Below are 17,512 nucleotides of genomic sequence, written 5' to 3'. Positions count from 1 at the left end.
AGCAGCTTTTAGTGACACAAACACACACACACACACACACACACACACACACACACACACACACACACACACACACACACACACTGAAAGCCTGTTGCACAATAACATGATTAATGACCAAGTCTAACTCACGACACGTAAACACTGAAGAGTCCACGTTGCTGGCCTGACAGCGCTGCATGTGCTGCTGCTGTTTCTGGGGAAGAAACTAAAAAGTGCAACGCCAACAGAGTGCGCTCGGAGCTGCAAAGGAAGACGAGACAGGGGGAGGCAAGAGGGGGAAACGGTGGGAACTGGGAAGAAAGGCCAGCAGATCAAACACCCGTCGACATCATCTGACCTCTACAGCAGCCTCACAGCATACAGCACAGGCTACCTGACCTGGTGAGCTGAGCCAGCAGCCCATCATTAGAAGTCTTCTTATTCAATGCAAAGCTGCTCTTCAAAGGTGCAAACACCACCAGCTGCTCCATCACCCTGGACGGGTGGAGCTGCTTCAGCTGCAGTGCTGCGGCTGGTTAAACAGCAGAGGCTGTGTTTGAATCTCAGCAGGGCCTGCTTCAGGAGAAACTCCACAGGGTTAAAGTGCAGTTTTTACACTTGTTTCAGTTTCAGTCAGAAATTAATTAACTACAGCGCTGAAAATCAGAAGGTAAATGTCTTTATGACTGTAAATGTGCTGAGTATGAGCTGATGTAAACCTTTACATCAGCTCATACTCACAGTTCTTATGAAGGAGGAAATTATCTACGGAGACCAAACAGTGTCTGTACACATGGGACTGACTCACCGCTGCCTCTGCTGGACAGTAGTGGAACTGTACATTTCACAGTAATGTACGTTACTGTGAGCTGATGCTGTCTGAGGTCATTTTCTGTCCTTTTATAGACGTTTCACAGCCGTATGTCGCACATTGCATCCCTTTGAAGTCGTTCTGTTCCTTTGTAATAGTTCATTATATCTTTGTGCTCATCTATCTGCACTTCAGGGTGGTTTTGCATCCTTGTGCAGGAATTTCACACTCCTATAGAGTCATGCTGCATCCTTTTTGTCATTTTAAGTCTCTTTGCAGCCCTTTTCTAATCCTTCTGCACCTCTTTGATGTTGTTGTCCATCCCTTTGTACTCATAAAGAAACCTTTTTAGTCATTTTGAGCCCCTCTGTAGGCATTAAGCATCACTTGGTGGATATTTTGCACCTTTTTAAAAAGCTTTCTGCTTGAGTCATTTCTCATTGCTTTGCAGTCATCTTCACTCCCACCACACACTGTGCTTTTCTTTTAGCCATTTAGTGTCCCTGTGGTTTGTGAGATTTGTCATCATTTAGCCCCACTTTGTGTCTTTGTGTTTTTTAATAATCGTGCTGTGATTTGATGCCTTCTCTTTCGGTTCTTGATTGTAACTCAGTGCCAGTCAAAGTGAAAGTAAGGACGAGGTCATGACCCTGAACTCATGTGCTGTCATCTGTCTTGCACTTTTGTGTTCTTTGGGCCAGAAATGTGCTCTAATGTGCCGCTTGGTCTTAAACACCAACATCCTGCACTCATGTTTGTTAGTTTGAGGTGTGAAACTTGTCTTCAGGAGACGTATCGAAGCTCCGGCTGAGAAACATTTGCTCCTTTCCGCAGTTCATCCTGCAGCACGTGCCGTCCTTTCAAGAACCTCCAACAGTCGCTCACGTCTTCGCTGACCTCACTGAGGAAGCAGTCAGCGCTCATTCACAGCCAAACCTCGCGGCTGCTGCCAGCGGTTCCAGCTGTGAACCTCTGCCCTCTTCCTGGTTTTCTAGTGTTTTGCATATTTGTCACACTTACATGTTCAGATCATTAAACTAAATTTAATATTGGACAAAACTCCCTTTTAACAGGTTTTGATGCAACCATTTACAAAATCTGTGGCTGCGTGGAAGCAGGAAGTTGGAAGTGCAGGACTCTGGAGACGGATTATTGTTGGACAACACAAACTCAGAAGGCGATGCAAAACAAAGGCACAGCCAGAAGTTTGAAGCAGGACGCAAAAGACACAGAGAACACGGCGTGAGGAGGATACGGCAACAACACGACAACGACCAAAGGAAAAGTTCAATACCTGTGTGAGGTGAACGAACCAAACCGAGGCGGACGAACAAGTGAATAAACGTGGAGACGAGACAGGTAACAGACAGAGGTGGGACAGGCACAGGCAGGGATCACACAAGAAAACTCAATAATGCAAAAGCCCGAAGATACCTGAAATATAAACAGACTGCAGAGAAAACTGTCGTAGGAAACCAGGGACCAGGTTCATGTTCAGCAGTGAGGCAGGAAACATAAAGGGAAACAATATCAGCAACAGCTGAGACCACCACTCAGAACAAAACTTTAAATGTTAGACACAAATAGAAAAAACAGGAAACACTGGGATTTAAAGCCAGCCATCAGGGTCAAAGGTTACAGTTTATTTACAAAAGGGTGAACCACAGTGCAGTATATGTGTACAGAGAGAAGGGGTCCGGGGGGAAGAGGTAATCCACACACTCTCCTCTTTAGCCACTCTCATCCTGATCTCCATTCACGCAGCCACACACAGGAATCACAGGGAAGGGTCCGTCAACAGGTCCGGGAAACTCTATGCACAGAACACAGGTTAGTCTAACAGGCGAAGACAGCTGAGAGCACGAACACGGGAGGGTCAGCGTTCCAGAGACGATAACCAGCTCCGCCCAGGGAGAGAGGAGAAAGGAGGAGAGAGAAACATAAAGAAAACCTTTAGCCATCACGAGCCAGCCGGAGAGGACGGGGACCATGACAGTGTTTTAGTTGTTTCACAGAGCGCACGGAGCAGGAAGTGACACAGGAAGTGATCAGCTGATTTCTCACTAACACTCCTCCTGACTCTGTTTGCACGTGCTCCAAATTTTAGAAACAGCTGACTGAGAACAACCGTTTATTCTGCCACGCGTTGGATGTCTTGTGAAAACTTGCTAACACTTTATAACACAACTGAGAGCTGTAATTACGTTCAGTTTCATCTACATACAGGAAAAAACAATAATGTGAGGAGAGCTGGAGAAGGTTCGTGTCCTGCAGGGTTAAATAAGACACGCCGTCTTATTTAACCCTGCAGGCGGAGGACACCGGAAACAGGACAGGGGGAAGCTTCACCTCCAATACTGAGCAGGAAGCAGCAACTGATCGTTCCTGCACGACCGAGCCTGAGTCTTTATGCTTCCATTACTATGTGAAAATGGACCAAACCAGCTGTTATCCACAGACACTCCACTTTCATCTTTAGATTGAAAAAAGACACCTGAACCGTTCCTTTGGATGGATTTAAGCGCCGTCCGCTTCCAGAGAACGGAGACAGAGTAATATTCAGACAAAAATACAACAAGAAGGAAGAACAAGCTGCAGCCTGGGCTCAGACACAGGTGAACCTGACGAGGACATCCACAGAAAAGGAGACGCTCAGAAGCAGGAAGTAAAACCATGACCAGACAAATGGAAAAGGAAGTTTGACAGGAAGTGGATAAAACACAAATGAGTAAACAGAAAGACAGAAGAAAATAAGAGTAAAATCTGACGGTGACAGGAAATCTCTCCACTCTGATGAAACCAGCCTGACCTCTGCTGTCCTCTCATTGTGTCTCCAGTCCTCGCTAAGCTGCAGCAGGCCAGCAGATAATCAGCGTAATGACTTTTCATCAGAGCGCTGACCTGAAGACCCACATTTCCCCCCGCGGGGGAGGCATTCCTCCCTCGTTATAAGTACGAGTACCTGCGATCAGCCTCGTCTGCAGATCGTCAGCTGGTTCTGAGCGTCTCCCTGACACGATCTGAACGTCTGTGGAGCTTTCTGTGTTGGCAGCTGCCTGGAGAAACGTGGAAGTGCGTGGACGCTGAAGCAGAAGATCTCCTCTCGGCTCTGGGCGTTCGAAGCTTAGAGCTCAGCTCGTCCAGCTTCTTCGTGCTTCCAGGTACAGAGAGGTCAGTCTCAGGTGTTCTGCATGTTCACAGCGCACATGGACATTTTTCTGCTTGTTTGGCACTTGTGTGCTGGCTTTGTGCATCTTTGTTTGACACTGTCAGAAACAAAAGCAGAGAAAACTGAAGTGATTCAATGATCACTGTTAAGTTCGTCCAGCTGACGTTCTCGTCCACCTGATCCTGCTGTGAGGTTAACACTGAACACGGGAACGAGGACAGATTTGTTTCCATGTTGCAAAAGGTCATTTCTGATGTTTCTAATTGTTTTAGCTGTTTTATCTTTGTTTGTATTGAAAGACTGTAGTGATTTACAAACAGGTTATAGAGAAATCAAAGACATTACCTTCCTGTGAGTATCTTGTGTTATCGCACCTACATTATAAAACCATCTATAGAACCATTATCTTACATTTGTTGCCATATATACTGTTCTGATACATTATTGGCCAGCTCAGTCTCAAAGCAGACGTTGTTAATGTCAGTGACACTTTTAGAATAAAGGATTGTAAAAGCCACTTAACCAGAAACTGACCGTAGCTTCTACGTTGTGACAGGATGTTTGTGGCTCAGGATGACTTGATGAGAGATGCATTTGACAAACGTCCATAAAACACTGAATAATTACAGGAAGGATGTTTTTATAGGTTTAACTCACTCAAATGCAACATTTGAATGAACAGTTGAAAACAGCTGGAAACTGAGTTTTAGGTGCTTTGTAAAAATAATTCAAATATAATGAATTGTTCAGGTTTTGCTGACATTTAGCTTCGAAGTGTCTGTGCACGAAAAACGAGTAATGTGAAAGTCTGCAGAGCCTTTAAAGGTGTGATGAGTTTGGAGGAAGATAAAACCTTTAAATGTTTCCAGTAAGCTGTGTTGGAGCTGCTTTGGCGGTCTGTGTGAGGTCAGACGCTCTCAGGTTGACTTTCGCCTCCCACACAGTTTCTTTTCATTCTTCTCTTCACGGTCTGAGGTTAGAGTCCAGCCTCTGATTAACACTAATGTGCTGCTCCAGAGGAAGAAAGCCTTTCACCTCTCAGACCGTTTCTTTGAATATGCATTACATTTCATTTCAAATGTTTTTCTCCACGCGTCCTTATCACCTTGGTTACTGTTGCTATACGACTGCCAAGCTTCCCATCGTCAGACATGCTCACTGTGATGTGTTGGTGTCAGTGTTGAACAACGTGGACATTAAAGCTGACAGCCCAGAGTGTGACGCCGTGTTTCACATACACTGGATATACTGACACCAGTGACACCAGTAACACAGGAGCGAAGGCTGGGGTTTTACAGACCTACAGACTGCACATTATCTTTGGACCTCTGTGTTTCCCACAGTGACCGAATATAAGTAACGAAGGTCCAGATGTCTTTGTTGGTGTGCAGCAGCATCGTCCTGCATGGCGTCCTGTCCGCGGGTGCAGAACCAGACTGTCTGTTTTCTGTCAGTTGTTAACGCTTCATTTTATTCTGATATAACTGACGAACGGATCAAAAGTCCACCGACATCATCACAAACCTCATTCTGATGAAAACTGAAGATCAGACTTGGAAACTTGTGGCTGAGCAGCGACAGCAGCAGGTCCGTGGTTTGATCCCGGCTCCTCAGGTCTGCACACTGAACCCTAAAAACAGAGCAGCCATGCTCTCAAAGTCAAAGTCAGCTTTATTGTCAATTCTGCCACATGTACAGGACATACAGAGAATAGAAACTACGTTACTCTCAATCCCTAGATAAAATAGCAAATGAACATTTAAATATAAGAGTGATTAAAAATGCAAGTAAAATAATTAAAAAGTAAAAATTTAAATAAATAAATACAATACAATTTTACATATAACAAGAAAGCTATACAATATACAATATAATGAGTATATAATATAGTATATAATATAATGAGTAAATGACATTGAGTGCAAACTCTCCTTAAACAGCTCGAGCTAGCAGAGAGAGGCCACGCCCCTAATATTTAAAATATGAACACAGTAGCTGTGTCCCTTTGGAGGACCCGGCCTTTGCGGTCTACGTGGGCCGGGTTTCTTCGAAGACCGAGAAGGCTGGAAGTGTGAGGTTGTGAAATGTGACGGTCTGGCCTTCAGATCTGCGTCGCCGCTGTCTCGGTGGAGTTTAATAAACTCGGCCGTCTGCTCCTTGCTATCTAAAATATAACAGGACACTGGAGTAAACTCTTGACCGTCTCACACTTCTGTTTAATCAGTTTTCTGTTTGACGTTTATTCAGCTGTGTGAAAATCCCGGAGGAACCCACCCGATGGATTAATAAAGTTTTATTTAATCTAATAATCTAATAATTTTGATCTCAGCCAAACCGATTTACTCCAGAACAAATAAAACACTGAAAAAAGCCAAACAACAACATTTTTAAGTTATCCGAGTGACTTATATATCATGTTTAAGCCGAGTAGCGACAGACAGCGGGGGTCTGAAAACGATGAAGCCGGGAGTCCGCTGCTCTCACGGGCTCTAGTGACCATTGAACCCCCGGGTCAGCTATCGAGCTGGTGGGTAACAGACGTCACCGAAAACGTCAAAGCCCTTTTGCAAATATGTGATGTCTTGATAAACCAAGCAGATATTTGAAGTTTACACAGCTACATTCTCGCCTGGAAATATGTTAAAAGTTTATTTTGTGACCCAGAAAGAATAATAAGAGTAATATTAAAACTAAGCAGCGGCCACCATTGTTGGAAGCTGAAACCGGCTCGGCCGCGCTATGAATTCTGGGACATGGTGGGCCACGAAGGACACATCGACCCATCCTTCAAATCCGGGGAAATGAAGGATGCATTTGAAGGAGTCGACAAATTGGGACAGCCTTCGTCGCCTGGCTGTGACGTAATTGGCCTACAAATGCGTCCTCCGAAGGATGCAGCCGACGTTTTGGCGGCACAGCTAGTGTAAACAGGTGAGTGATGGAATCCAGGTGTTAGGAAGTAGGCGTGATCTCTGAGCCCAGACTCACTGCTGCCTCTGGCGGATGTTAGAGGAACTGCGGCTTTTTTCTCACAGAGAGAATAAAACGAAACCGTATAATGCTGATCACGTGTTGCTGTTTGTGGCTCCTCTCTCTCCCACCTGTCACACCTGCAGTCAGACCTCCATGAACTAACCCCCCCCCCCCCTCCCCTCTCTCCCCTTGTGCTTGCAGTCCGCGAGCGGAGCAGAGAGCAGTTCAGAGCATGCGCTCGGCGCGGCAGAGCATCATCTCCTGCAGCGACCGTGAGGCGAACTGTACGGCCGCGCGCCACCCGGACACCCTGGAGCTGTCAGGATCCTCCGCGTGGAGCTCCAACGACTCGGCCGTTGACGCGCTCCAGCTCAAGGAGCTCCAACTGCCGGCTGCGGCCGCTACGACCGTAAGTCTCCCTCTAAATCCTCTGATTTCTTTGATTCCTCTGATCGCAGGATCCAAACACACCTGAGCAGCTTCCACCTGCCAGAGCGCGTTTTGATCCACTCGGCGGTTCTTCGGTGGTTTTACGCACGGCGCTTGCGGCGCGGGAGAGCGGAGAGCTTTGTTTAAACACAAAGAAAATTCTGTGAAGTGTGACAAACCGAGCAGTGAGTCAGACAGAGTCGGTACCGGTACCTGCGGTTTAAATCTAGTGCTGAAAACTCAAATCTCACATTCATAGTTTGAGGTTCGCTTCGTCGGTGTCCTCGGGGCTTTAAAGTGCAGCTGATCATTAATCTGACAACTAACTGATCAGCCTCATATCATGAGCTCATTAAAGTATTAATTAAATTATTGATCGGGAAAAGTGACGTTAATTCAGAGTGACAGCAGCAGAAATCAGAGAGCGGCGGTCTGAGTGCATCCAGGTTTACTGCAGGCTCTGTGTGTCTGTATGAACCCAACAGCGCTTAGCAAAGCACATCTGTACAGCTGTGAGCCCAGCATGCTTTCTAGTTAAACTGAAGTTAAACACATGCTGACACACACACACACACACTGAGGCTGCGGAACACGCTGCGGGTGGCTCAGGTGATTGGTGGCGTGCTGAGAACAGCGTGTGAGGCTGCTGTGTGTCCACACACTGATTTCAGGCTGATGTGAGGTGTGGCGCTCTCAGAGCTGCTGTTGTCAGTGGCGGAGTCGGCGTTCTTCTTTCTGATGTTCTGCTGGCAGGTTGGTGTTTACTGCAGGTTGTGGTTCACATGCTGTCTTCCCTCGCAGCGGTTCAGTTGCTTCAGACCAGCTGGGTGACGGGAGGTGGAGGCGGTTTTTCTCTGCTTCAGTGCATAGTCAGTGTCATGGGACCTAATCATAGTGGTGGGTTTCCAGCAGCTGACTCTGGCCTTCTCTCGTCCTTTTCCTTCCCCCCTCTGCTCCAGGTTTTCTTCCTGGCTGGACATGAATCACCTGAACCTGAGAGCTCTCCACAGCAGATCACCTGCCTCCACCTCCTCCTATCCCAGCATGCTCCTCTGTCACCTCTCCTTCACTGTACCCATGAACCACTAAAAGTGAAAGTGTGATCATAGTGGACTGTGTCACGGTCCACACTACACTACACACTCAGTACAGCACCTCACTGTACCGTGCAGGGGTACTTTGGTATTGTGTCCTTTGCAAGAGGTGCTTGGAGTTATGCTGCTGTGGTTTACAGTCTCCAACCTCTGGTGGCAGGACGCCGACCGTCAGGGGCAGATTCCAACCCGAAGCCTTCAGAGGAGAGTTAACACTCCTGCAGCTGTGAAGCCTTTAGTTAGTTTACCCTTTTTGGCCCTCCATAAAGTTTACATGGTTGCTTTGGGCCAGTATGAGCCGTCGGGGGAGCGCTGGGGGGCGTGCTGGGGCACGCTCGTGTAGATCGAATCTGTGCCTCGCCTGCTAACAGTCTGTGTTCAGTGACTTGGGATGGCGGCATTTAGACGACACTTGTTTTTAAAGTCAGAACATTTTGTCCTTCCTGCTCTGGCTGTCATTGGTTGAGTCTGGGCGTGATGTTCGAGGAAGTCTGTATCACTGCAGGAAACCTCAGTCCAGTAAACGGTTCTGTGAGAGCCCCGCATTTATAAACGACGGCGCTGCAGGAGGTCAGCTGACGCGCGCAGGAGGCTGGGAGCACTTCCCGTGACCAGCAGGCACACAAATGTAGGTTAATGTGACACGTTCACACTGCTCTTGTTTGCAATTTGGCATTTTGATGACATTTACATGTGATCTTTAACGGTTTTATCACACAGCAGCATCTCCCAGAAACAATGTTGTTATAAACACAGACTGTAGATAGAAAATGGCCACACAGTGCTGTAAGTTCAGCGTTTTGTTGCCACGATGTCGTTTTATTATGAGGTAAAAACATCTGGACGAGAGTCAGCCTTGTTTTCAGTCACAGCTGCAGACAGATGCTGGACCCCAGACTTCACCTGAAGGCTCTGATTGGGGGCGGAGCCCTGCAGGCGTTACGGCGGGAGGCACACGCCAGCGCCTCAAGCTGCTCCTCTGTCTTGTGTTTTCATTTGGGACCAGCGTGCAGACACATTGCTGGCTGATAACCTTTGGTGATATTTAAGGGGGCGCTTCGGGCCACGTGTGAGTCAGAGCACGGCTTAGAGCAACCAAGCAAAGGTCAAAGGTCGGTGCTACTGCTGCTGCTGCCGGTGCAGCTGATCAGAAATAAGCAGAGCTGAATCTGTGCCGGCTTGGTCCGAGTCTGCTGAGCTCGGTGATTGGTGCATTTCTAAGCTGATGGTGATTGATGAGTAAACAAGGTTAACGTCAATTTTTTTATTTCTTCGAGGTAAATCCTTTCCGTGGAAATCAATCCACAAAGAGCTGAAAATGCAACATAGTGTGCATCTAATCTGCCGTTCACCATCACAGGGTTATCTGCTGATCCTCCCGGGGATTAACCTCCTGAGGCGCGAGGTACTGACCCTCAAAACACGTCAGTGTCCTATTTTCCTCGATTACCCACAAACCAGCCCAAGTTCCACCGAGTGAGTCATCGATTTTAGGAGAGGAGTCTGGAAATGTTTTCAAGGATCATTCTCCTTCCACGCAGCCCCGACTTTCACTTTGTTTTAAACTTCATGTAAATATTTGCTGGTGTCACTGACTCATTAATTATCAATGAAATCAGACTCTTTAATGTCCATGGTTTGAACGTCGTCTCCCACAGAGCATCACATTTCTGAGCTCTGAGAAGCAAACGATTAAAGTGAAAATCAGACATTTGTATAAAATCACGAGTACATTTAAGGATGCGGCTGTTGAGACGGTTTCCTTTGAAACCACAGAGGTCATGAGATATGCTCAAAGCTCAGTTTTAAAGCTCTTCTCTTCTGGCTGAAAGTCTTACGTCTCACATGCCAGAGGATCTTGGTGTCATAATCAAAATCCAGGTGAGGAAGTGGTTCCTTACCTGTGGAGTATTAAATCCCGTTCTTTTATATTCTTTACGGCCAAAAAAGACACGGCTCAAAGTGGTCTTTTACTTAAAAAATGATCCTTAATTTTACATGTCCCGGAATATGGAGACCTGAACACATGAACACACAAGGTCTCAAGCAAATAAAAGGAAGCCAGGTTATTTATGTACTTCTCGACGTCACACCACACTTTAAGTTTCGATCAAACAGCCTAGTTGGTTTCACTTTCTGGCTGCAGTTACCATGCTTCTGCAAAAGCGGAGGGTCTCAGAGTGGAGCCGCTGCTCCATAACTGAAAGGCACCTATAAAGATACCAGTATACACTGCGTCACCGACCACCGAGCCTCTTTATCCTCCTGACTTCGGCTCTTCTGTCTGATTTTGTAGCTTTGAAAGACCAAATGAACCGGATTAGCATAAGCAGCAGCAGAGCCGAGATCAGAGAGTTGATCTTGGACCTTTGAAGCGATTCTCCGGGCATTAAACACTACCATCCTCCTTCTGGGCTCTGCTCTGAAGCTGAAGGAAAAGGTCTCAGCTCATTTCTTAGATTTCTGAGAGCTCCGCGGCTGGACGGAGAGGATCTGAAGCTGGATGCTTGTGTGCTTTGTGGCTGGTGTAGCAGCACTAACGTGGCTGCAGACGTTAGATGTTGTTTGGCAGGTAGACAAAGCAAATGAAGAGTTTTTGTGGCCCAGAGGGTTCGTTTTGCAAAGCTCCATCAGAAGCTGAAGTCATGTGGAGCTGAAGCCTGCCATCGGATCTGTGCCTCTGTGTGACGTCTGTCTGCACTGTCGTCATATATTTTCATCCTTTGTGTGCACAGTAGACTTATAGTCAAGACCGCCTAAACCAAGACCAAGACAGCACCAAGACAGGCCGAATCAAGACCAAGACAAAGTCGAGACAAGACCGAGACAAGAAAGTCTTTAAACTGCAGGTTTACGGGTGTCGAGCATATTTATGTGTATTTGCGATGCACTCGCACAGCCCTCCTCACCGCTGTCTACTGTCTCACTCACTTACTGAGAGGACAGACGTACGCTCTCATGCTCTCTGTTTTTCACATAATGATATTATCCTATATCCTCGCATGTCATTGGCCACAATATGGAGGGATTGGAGCATAGCTGAGCCACTGTGTGAGAGCCGAGCGGCTCTCACACAGTGGGAGACCGAGACAAGACCAAAGTCCGTCGAGACCGAGACCGGTCTTGAGACATCTCTAGTGCACAATTTAATTCTTCTACCATCTCCAAGGAAACAGGAGACGTCCGATGAACCGTTATCTTCAGAGTCTATTTGCTGTGAGAAAAAAAAAAGCAACATCTCTACTAATTGAAATGTTCGATGCTTCTCATACCAAAACACACCTCTGGCTTTCTTTTAATAAATATTCTGATGGTTGAAGTTTGTCTGATTTTCAGTATTTGTTCTCTTCCTGAATTCTTATTGTTTAGCAAATGTTTCAGATAAACACATAACCTGGATAAACGCCTAATTCACCATCCAAACCTACCTGTGTGAAACAGTAACTGCCCCCTAACCCTCGTGACTGGTTGCTCCACCCTCAGCAGCAGAGATAACGTCAGTGAGTCTTCAAACTTCAGTCATATCGCTGTGGAGGAAGTTTAGCTCTGCCCTTGTTCACAGGACTGTTTGGATTCAGACACATTGGAGGGTTTTCCAGCACGAACGGCGTGTGCGTGTGTGTGTGTGTGTGTGTGTGTTTGTGCGCTCAGAAATATCCAGCGTGAGGCCCTAGCGCTGTGAACCATCTGATCTCTTTTTTTCAAATTAAAAGCATGTGCCTTTTTCCTCGCTCTGTTTAACCTCGTTACGTGAAAGTCACCGATGCAGCTAATGATTATTTTTTCCAGAAACATATTGATCAGTTGTTCCAATATTTGTCGATTAAAATCTGAGAGATGGGTCGTGTCTGGTGGTGAAACACAGCTGCAGAAATACAAAGTCGGTTCTGATTGTTGTTGATTTTCAGCTCATTTTCAAGTTTCCACTTTTATATTTCTTTGGAATTTTTCTGTCTCATTGTTCAAACACTGAAACCTGTTCCAGTTCGGTCAGTGTGAAGACAGATGTGCTTCCAGGGAGACGTTTAGGCTATTTTATTGATGTTTCTCTGCAGACTCAGGTTCTGTTTGATAGATTTATTTGTGTTTTATGTTTTTAGAACAAACTAAGATTTTTTTTTGTTGCATTAAAAAATCAGCTGTAACGTAATTATTGATCTTGATGACAGACAGGACTGTGGAAGCTTCCTCTAATCATCTTACCAAAGCAAACCATCAGATTCCACTTTCAGATAATCTGCAGCATGAAGAATAAATGTCCACTGTATTACTGGTGTTTTCGCATTAGTGTATTAGCCGCAGGGTAAATCATGTGTCGGAATGAGGAAAGCTGTGGTCTCATCATCGTCTCCTCTCTGGAAGATTCGAGCCACATGAAGCCTGCGATGTGGATTTTCTGCACTGCTCTTCCTCACAGTCTGACTTCGTCTGATCCTGTTATAAGACGTGGACGGCGTGCTCAGATGGAACATTTCGCCATCATTTGTGTGTTTGTTTATGTGTGTTTTGTGTTGGGATTATGCAGCAGTGGAAGGCTGCCAGTGAGCACGTGCAACGCTCTCTTATATTGTGCACTTGCTCCACTGCATTTTTCCTTCTTTATGTCCACACAGATTGTTTTGGTCGTTATCGTTTGTTCACGCTGTGAATGAAGCGAGTTTTGCAGATTCATTTAAACACCTGCTGTTCACTTTGAAACCTGCAGTTCCTCTAGTTACCACCACACTAGAGGCAGGCTTCCATTAGCTAATCTACATAGACTGTATATAAAAAATGAACCACAGCGACATCACTCGTTGGTTTTGGTGTTTTCACCCTTTGGACGAGAGCGTGAAGTTATCAGCTAACGTTAGCTTGCTTGCTGTGTGGAAGCGTCACACAGACACAGAGACCAGATAAATTATTCTAATTAATACAGATGATGTCATTAAAAATGCTCCAACAGAACAAACACGGTCCGGAGGTCCAGTTCAGGTGAAGCTAGCAGCTACAGCCGCCTGTGCCACCATCATTAACCTGTCGGTCAAAGAGGCCACGCCCCCAATGATGCAAGCTTTAAATTATCTATAAACACTAGAATAGTTTGTGTATCAGGTGGTAAATGTGTTTATTTTTGCGATACAGGTTTAACACGGGAGTCTATGGGGCTGACTCACTGCTGCCTCTGCTGGATGCCCGAGGAACTGCAGGTTTCAGGGAAGGACGTTATTGAGCACTAATTAGCGGGTATCTGTGGTGTGTCATACAGTCTGTGGCTGCAGTGGGGATAACGTCTGGCTTTAAAAGAAACCCACACGTGAAACTGGAGAACAGACACCAGTAGATGATGTCGCTCTATCTAGTGCCTGCAGTTTTCTGTCATACGAGCAGCACAGCGCTCCTGCAGAGAGAAGCAGCAGGACCTTCAGCCTGCTGTGAAGCGTCCAGCAGACTCACGAGGTGCAGAAAACCAAACCAGCTGGAGATGTTTGACCCAAGACGTAGAGGGAACAGAAAGGACAGGAACTTTAACCTTTCAGGTCAGCTGATCTCAGCTTTTACAGCCTCTGTCATCCAGGAAGAACAGCTCCTTTCTTTCTTTGAGTCTACAGCAGCAGAAACAAAGACGCTCTGTGATCAGCTGACCCACCGATAAGTCTCCTCCTGTCCAAACTTCAGCCCGCGAGCCTCGACTTTCAGATGACTTCTAACAGACAGCGTGAGATCTCTGAGGACGGGAAAAATGTCCCTGCAGAGCAGACGAGGGACGATAATGAGCACGCATGAAGCTGCGAAGCATTAATTCCACGCAGAGCGATCCGAGCACGACTGTAATTACAGCGAGACTAAAAACACTGATTGTGTTTCATTATTAAGCCGCTGTACGCCCGCACTGATCCGCTCATTCGTATCGTCCTGCACTTAGAGGAGGCTAACCACGTGTGCTGAAAACTCTGCACACGTGTTTTAGGGGCACCTTCATGTCAGCTATATATATTTATATCTGTATTATACTGGAGTCTCTACAATTAGATCTACATCTACAAATATGATCTAAATATGACTTATATTTGATAATATTTTGTTTCCTAATGTAGTGATTATCGTATCATTTATTTGACTTTAGTGTTTCCTGTGGGAATAATAACAAAAGTTATTATTACAAATGCTTATTACTGAAATACTGCTTCATGTGTCATGATAGTTTTTTATATTCAGGAGTTTATTCCAGCACAGCATGTGATTCATTATTACTGAAACAATCAGACTGAATATTTTGGTGATACTTATGATTTCTCTGTAATTCAAATTCAAGTGTATTTTACTTAAATAATTGACTTTAGCTGCAAATACAGTGGAATGAGGAGGTAACAGGAAATAAGCTTTTGTAAATATAAGTGTTATTGAAAAATGACCCAAACATGAAGATGCTAGCATGTTTGCTCTCAGCAGTGATCAGTAGTACTAATGAAAACCACGCTGAGCTGCTGAATTTAGACGTGATTACAGGTGAAGCAGCATCTTCAATGATGATCACTGATAACAGACTTCTGTGACTGCACATGTGGGCAGATGAGCAGTAGATGCACGCATCAGCGTCTCAGTGAGTGCAGGGGAGGATTTCTGCTGTTGCAGCGATCCTCGCTCGGGTGTCGTGGTGAAACTCTGAATCCTCTGTGACGGGCGCGCTCCGCTCCACGGAGTTCATCAGCAGGGAGGATCTGTGGCCTCGCGGCGAAACGGAAACGGCCGACGAGACGGAAAACATTTTCATAATAACGACTCTGAGACTGCAGCAGCATGTAGATTCAAACGTCCCCGTGTGACTTTGCATTTTAACCTTATCTCTCATTTCAGTAATCCTCCACAGTTTACTGCACTACTTTTGTCTCTGCGGGAACGGATTCAGCTTCGGATTTTTTGATCGGTAAAGACGACGATGTCACGTCCCAGTGGAAGTCGCCGGAGGAGGAGCTTCCACACGAGCGCCGAAGGAATCGCAGCGCTCCGGGTGTTCAGACCTCCCAGAAGGAGACTCAAAGCACCGAAACAACAGAGTCTCTAGAGAGTACCAACATACAACGGCTGATTTTACACCATGTCCCAGCACTAGTTTAACTAACTAGTACTGATGGTGAAAACCAGCCGGGACACAAACTTTAATGTTAGTCCCTCACGTCCATGTGCTCGGAACTGTCCAGATCATCAGTATGTACAATGACAATAAAGGGTCATTCTATTCTATTCTATTCAATCTCTGAAGACGTAAAAATAAATAACAGTCAGGCTGTGACGGTTTCCACGCCTGACCTCGTCAGTCTTCTTCGTTGACCTTTATTCTCCTCGTTGTCGAGGTTTCCTGCTTTTCCCGGCTCGTTTGCTCTTGCGTTCCACCTCACCGGTTGATCCTTGCTGCTACACGGTGTGCTTCAGAGCTGCTTTAGCTCCTCATGGATCAGGTTTAGCAAGCTGCAGGAAACACCCCTCAGAGGTTTTGAATGATGTTGACATGACATCATCATGACATCATTGGTCAGACCCTCCTGTTCCTCCACATCTCAAAGCTGCTCTGTTAAACTGAGATCTGTGACGGTGGAGCCGTCTGAGTGAACTATGACATCAGAGGATGGTTGAGTGAGGTCAGAAAGGGATGGGCGTGGTCAGCAGCAACACTCAGACAGGCCGTGGCCCTCACCACAGCAGCAGGCTGAGCACTGATACAGGCAGGATGGAGCCACGCTTTAAACTGACTCACAGACCAGGAAACGTTTCTCCATCTTCTGCTGTCCAGGTTGCTGTTCCTGCTACAGGACTGTGCTCTTCTGTCCATCTGCGTCAAGGTTCACAGACGCTTTTCTGCAGATGCTGGTTTTAATGAGTGCTTATTTGAGTTCCCGTTGCCTCACCATCAGCTCGAAGCAGCCTGGCCTTTCTGCTCTGACCAACCGCGGCTCATTTCTCCCTTTATTCACTTTTCTTCATCATCCTGAGGCTCCGTTTGAACTTCAGCAGCTCTTCTTCAATTATGTCCAACGAGCTGCTGGCGTGCTAAGGAGCAGCAGAACAGGTGTACCTAATGAAGTGGCTGGTGAGTGATGGAGGCGTTGCTTTGTGTCATGTTTTGTCATTTTTCCGAGTCTCTGTGTGAGGCAGGCCGTCCGTCCTGAGCTGAACGTTTCCCTTCCTGTCCCAACCTGTCAGACGCCATCATCATCGAAGGCGGGGCTCTGAGAACAGCTGATGGTGGATGCGACTGCATTCATGGGTCACGGCAGGAGACAGGAACCATCGGCGTCACACACGCCAACGCTGACCTGTGTGTGTCCGTGTCCAAACTGCTTCACGGCTGAAAACAAGCCAAGAATCATTTATACGTTGTTCTGTTCTGCACAATCCATAATCCAAGTTATTCCACTGGATACTCGGGGCCAGAAGTTTGTGGACAGCTCACACCACTGCTGTGTGTGTCCCCCATCCAAGCCTGTGATTCTGCTAAACACAGGACCTGAATGCATCATGCTGAGTTTACTCTGCAGTGTTTTGTGTGCAGCACACTCAGCATTTATCCCCACAGTGGATGTTTCATCACTGCAGCACAGACTTGTGTCGCGTTTCATCCCATTTCTGTGGAGAACGCAGCGATGCCGGCTGTGACGCATCAGCTGCAGTTTACCATGTTGCCGGTTTTTGCCACGTCAGCACGGATCCACCCGTCCTCCAGAATCAGACGCGTGTGGATGCGACCGCTAAACGACTCTTCTTCCACGTTTCTGACAGACGTGTGGCTCGTTTCAGTCGGAGACAGAATCTGTTTGCTGCATCTGTCAATCACGGATGACGGTCTTGTGGTAGCCCCACCCACAGATGCTGATGTCACAGGTTCCACCTTTGTACTCATCGGCATGTTTAATGGCAGTCTGGCGGCAGGAAGTGGTCTCAAACACAGCTTTAATGCTGAACTTTTATTTTGGAAACAAACTGTTCTGATAAAGAAACAAACATCCAAAAAACCCGACCTCTCAGGAAACACGATAACAGAGACACGGAGCCTCACACAGCTCATCTGCACGTGCA

At 46.5% G+C, this 17,512-nt stretch overlaps 1 protein-coding gene and 1 long non-coding RNA gene across 3 annotated transcripts in view; one reads left to right on the top strand and one right to left on the bottom strand.

Annotated features, from left to right (window-relative positions):
- Positions 1 to 2,453: 2,453 nt before the first annotated feature.
- Positions 2,454 to 5,043, bottom strand: LOC147316431 (uncharacterized). Its single transcript, XR_015124482.1, has 3 exons — positions 4,816 to 5,043; positions 3,756 to 4,059; positions 2,454 to 2,606 (listed from the first exon to the last, which is right to left on the bottom strand). It is a non-coding gene; the product is annotated as an uncharacterized LOC147316431 (long non-coding RNA).
- Positions 3,567 to 17,512, top strand: part of opn4a (opsin 4a (melanopsin)) — a 27,609-nt gene continuing 13,663 nt past the window's right edge. Inside the window, exons 1-2 of one of the 2 annotated variants that reach the window (XM_086259946.1) lie at positions 3,567 to 3,954; positions 7,137 to 7,344. In XM_086259946.1, the coding sequence (XP_086116072.1) occupies positions 7,168 to 7,344 (177 nt within the window). In that variant the 5' untranslated portion in view covers positions 3,567 to 3,954; positions 7,137 to 7,167. Of the gene's footprint in view, positions 3,965 to 7,136; positions 7,345 to 17,512 lie in introns of both variants that reach the window. The other variant, XM_086259945.1, reaches the window with a different exon arrangement.

The sequence above is a fragment of the Aulonocara sp. 'chitande type north' Nkhata Bay genome, linkage group LG13 (genome assembly GCF_057382095.1).
Source record: "Aulonocara sp. 'chitande type north' Nkhata Bay isolate Kocher_YH1m ecotype deep benthic linkage group LG13, A_spYH_male_GT1.1, whole genome shotgun sequence".
In the NCBI taxonomy this organism is placed as follows: Eukaryota; Metazoa; Chordata; class Actinopteri; order Cichliformes; family Cichlidae; genus Aulonocara; species Aulonocara sp. 'chitande type north' Nkhata Bay.
This window is presented reverse-complemented; position numbering and strand designations above follow the sequence as displayed.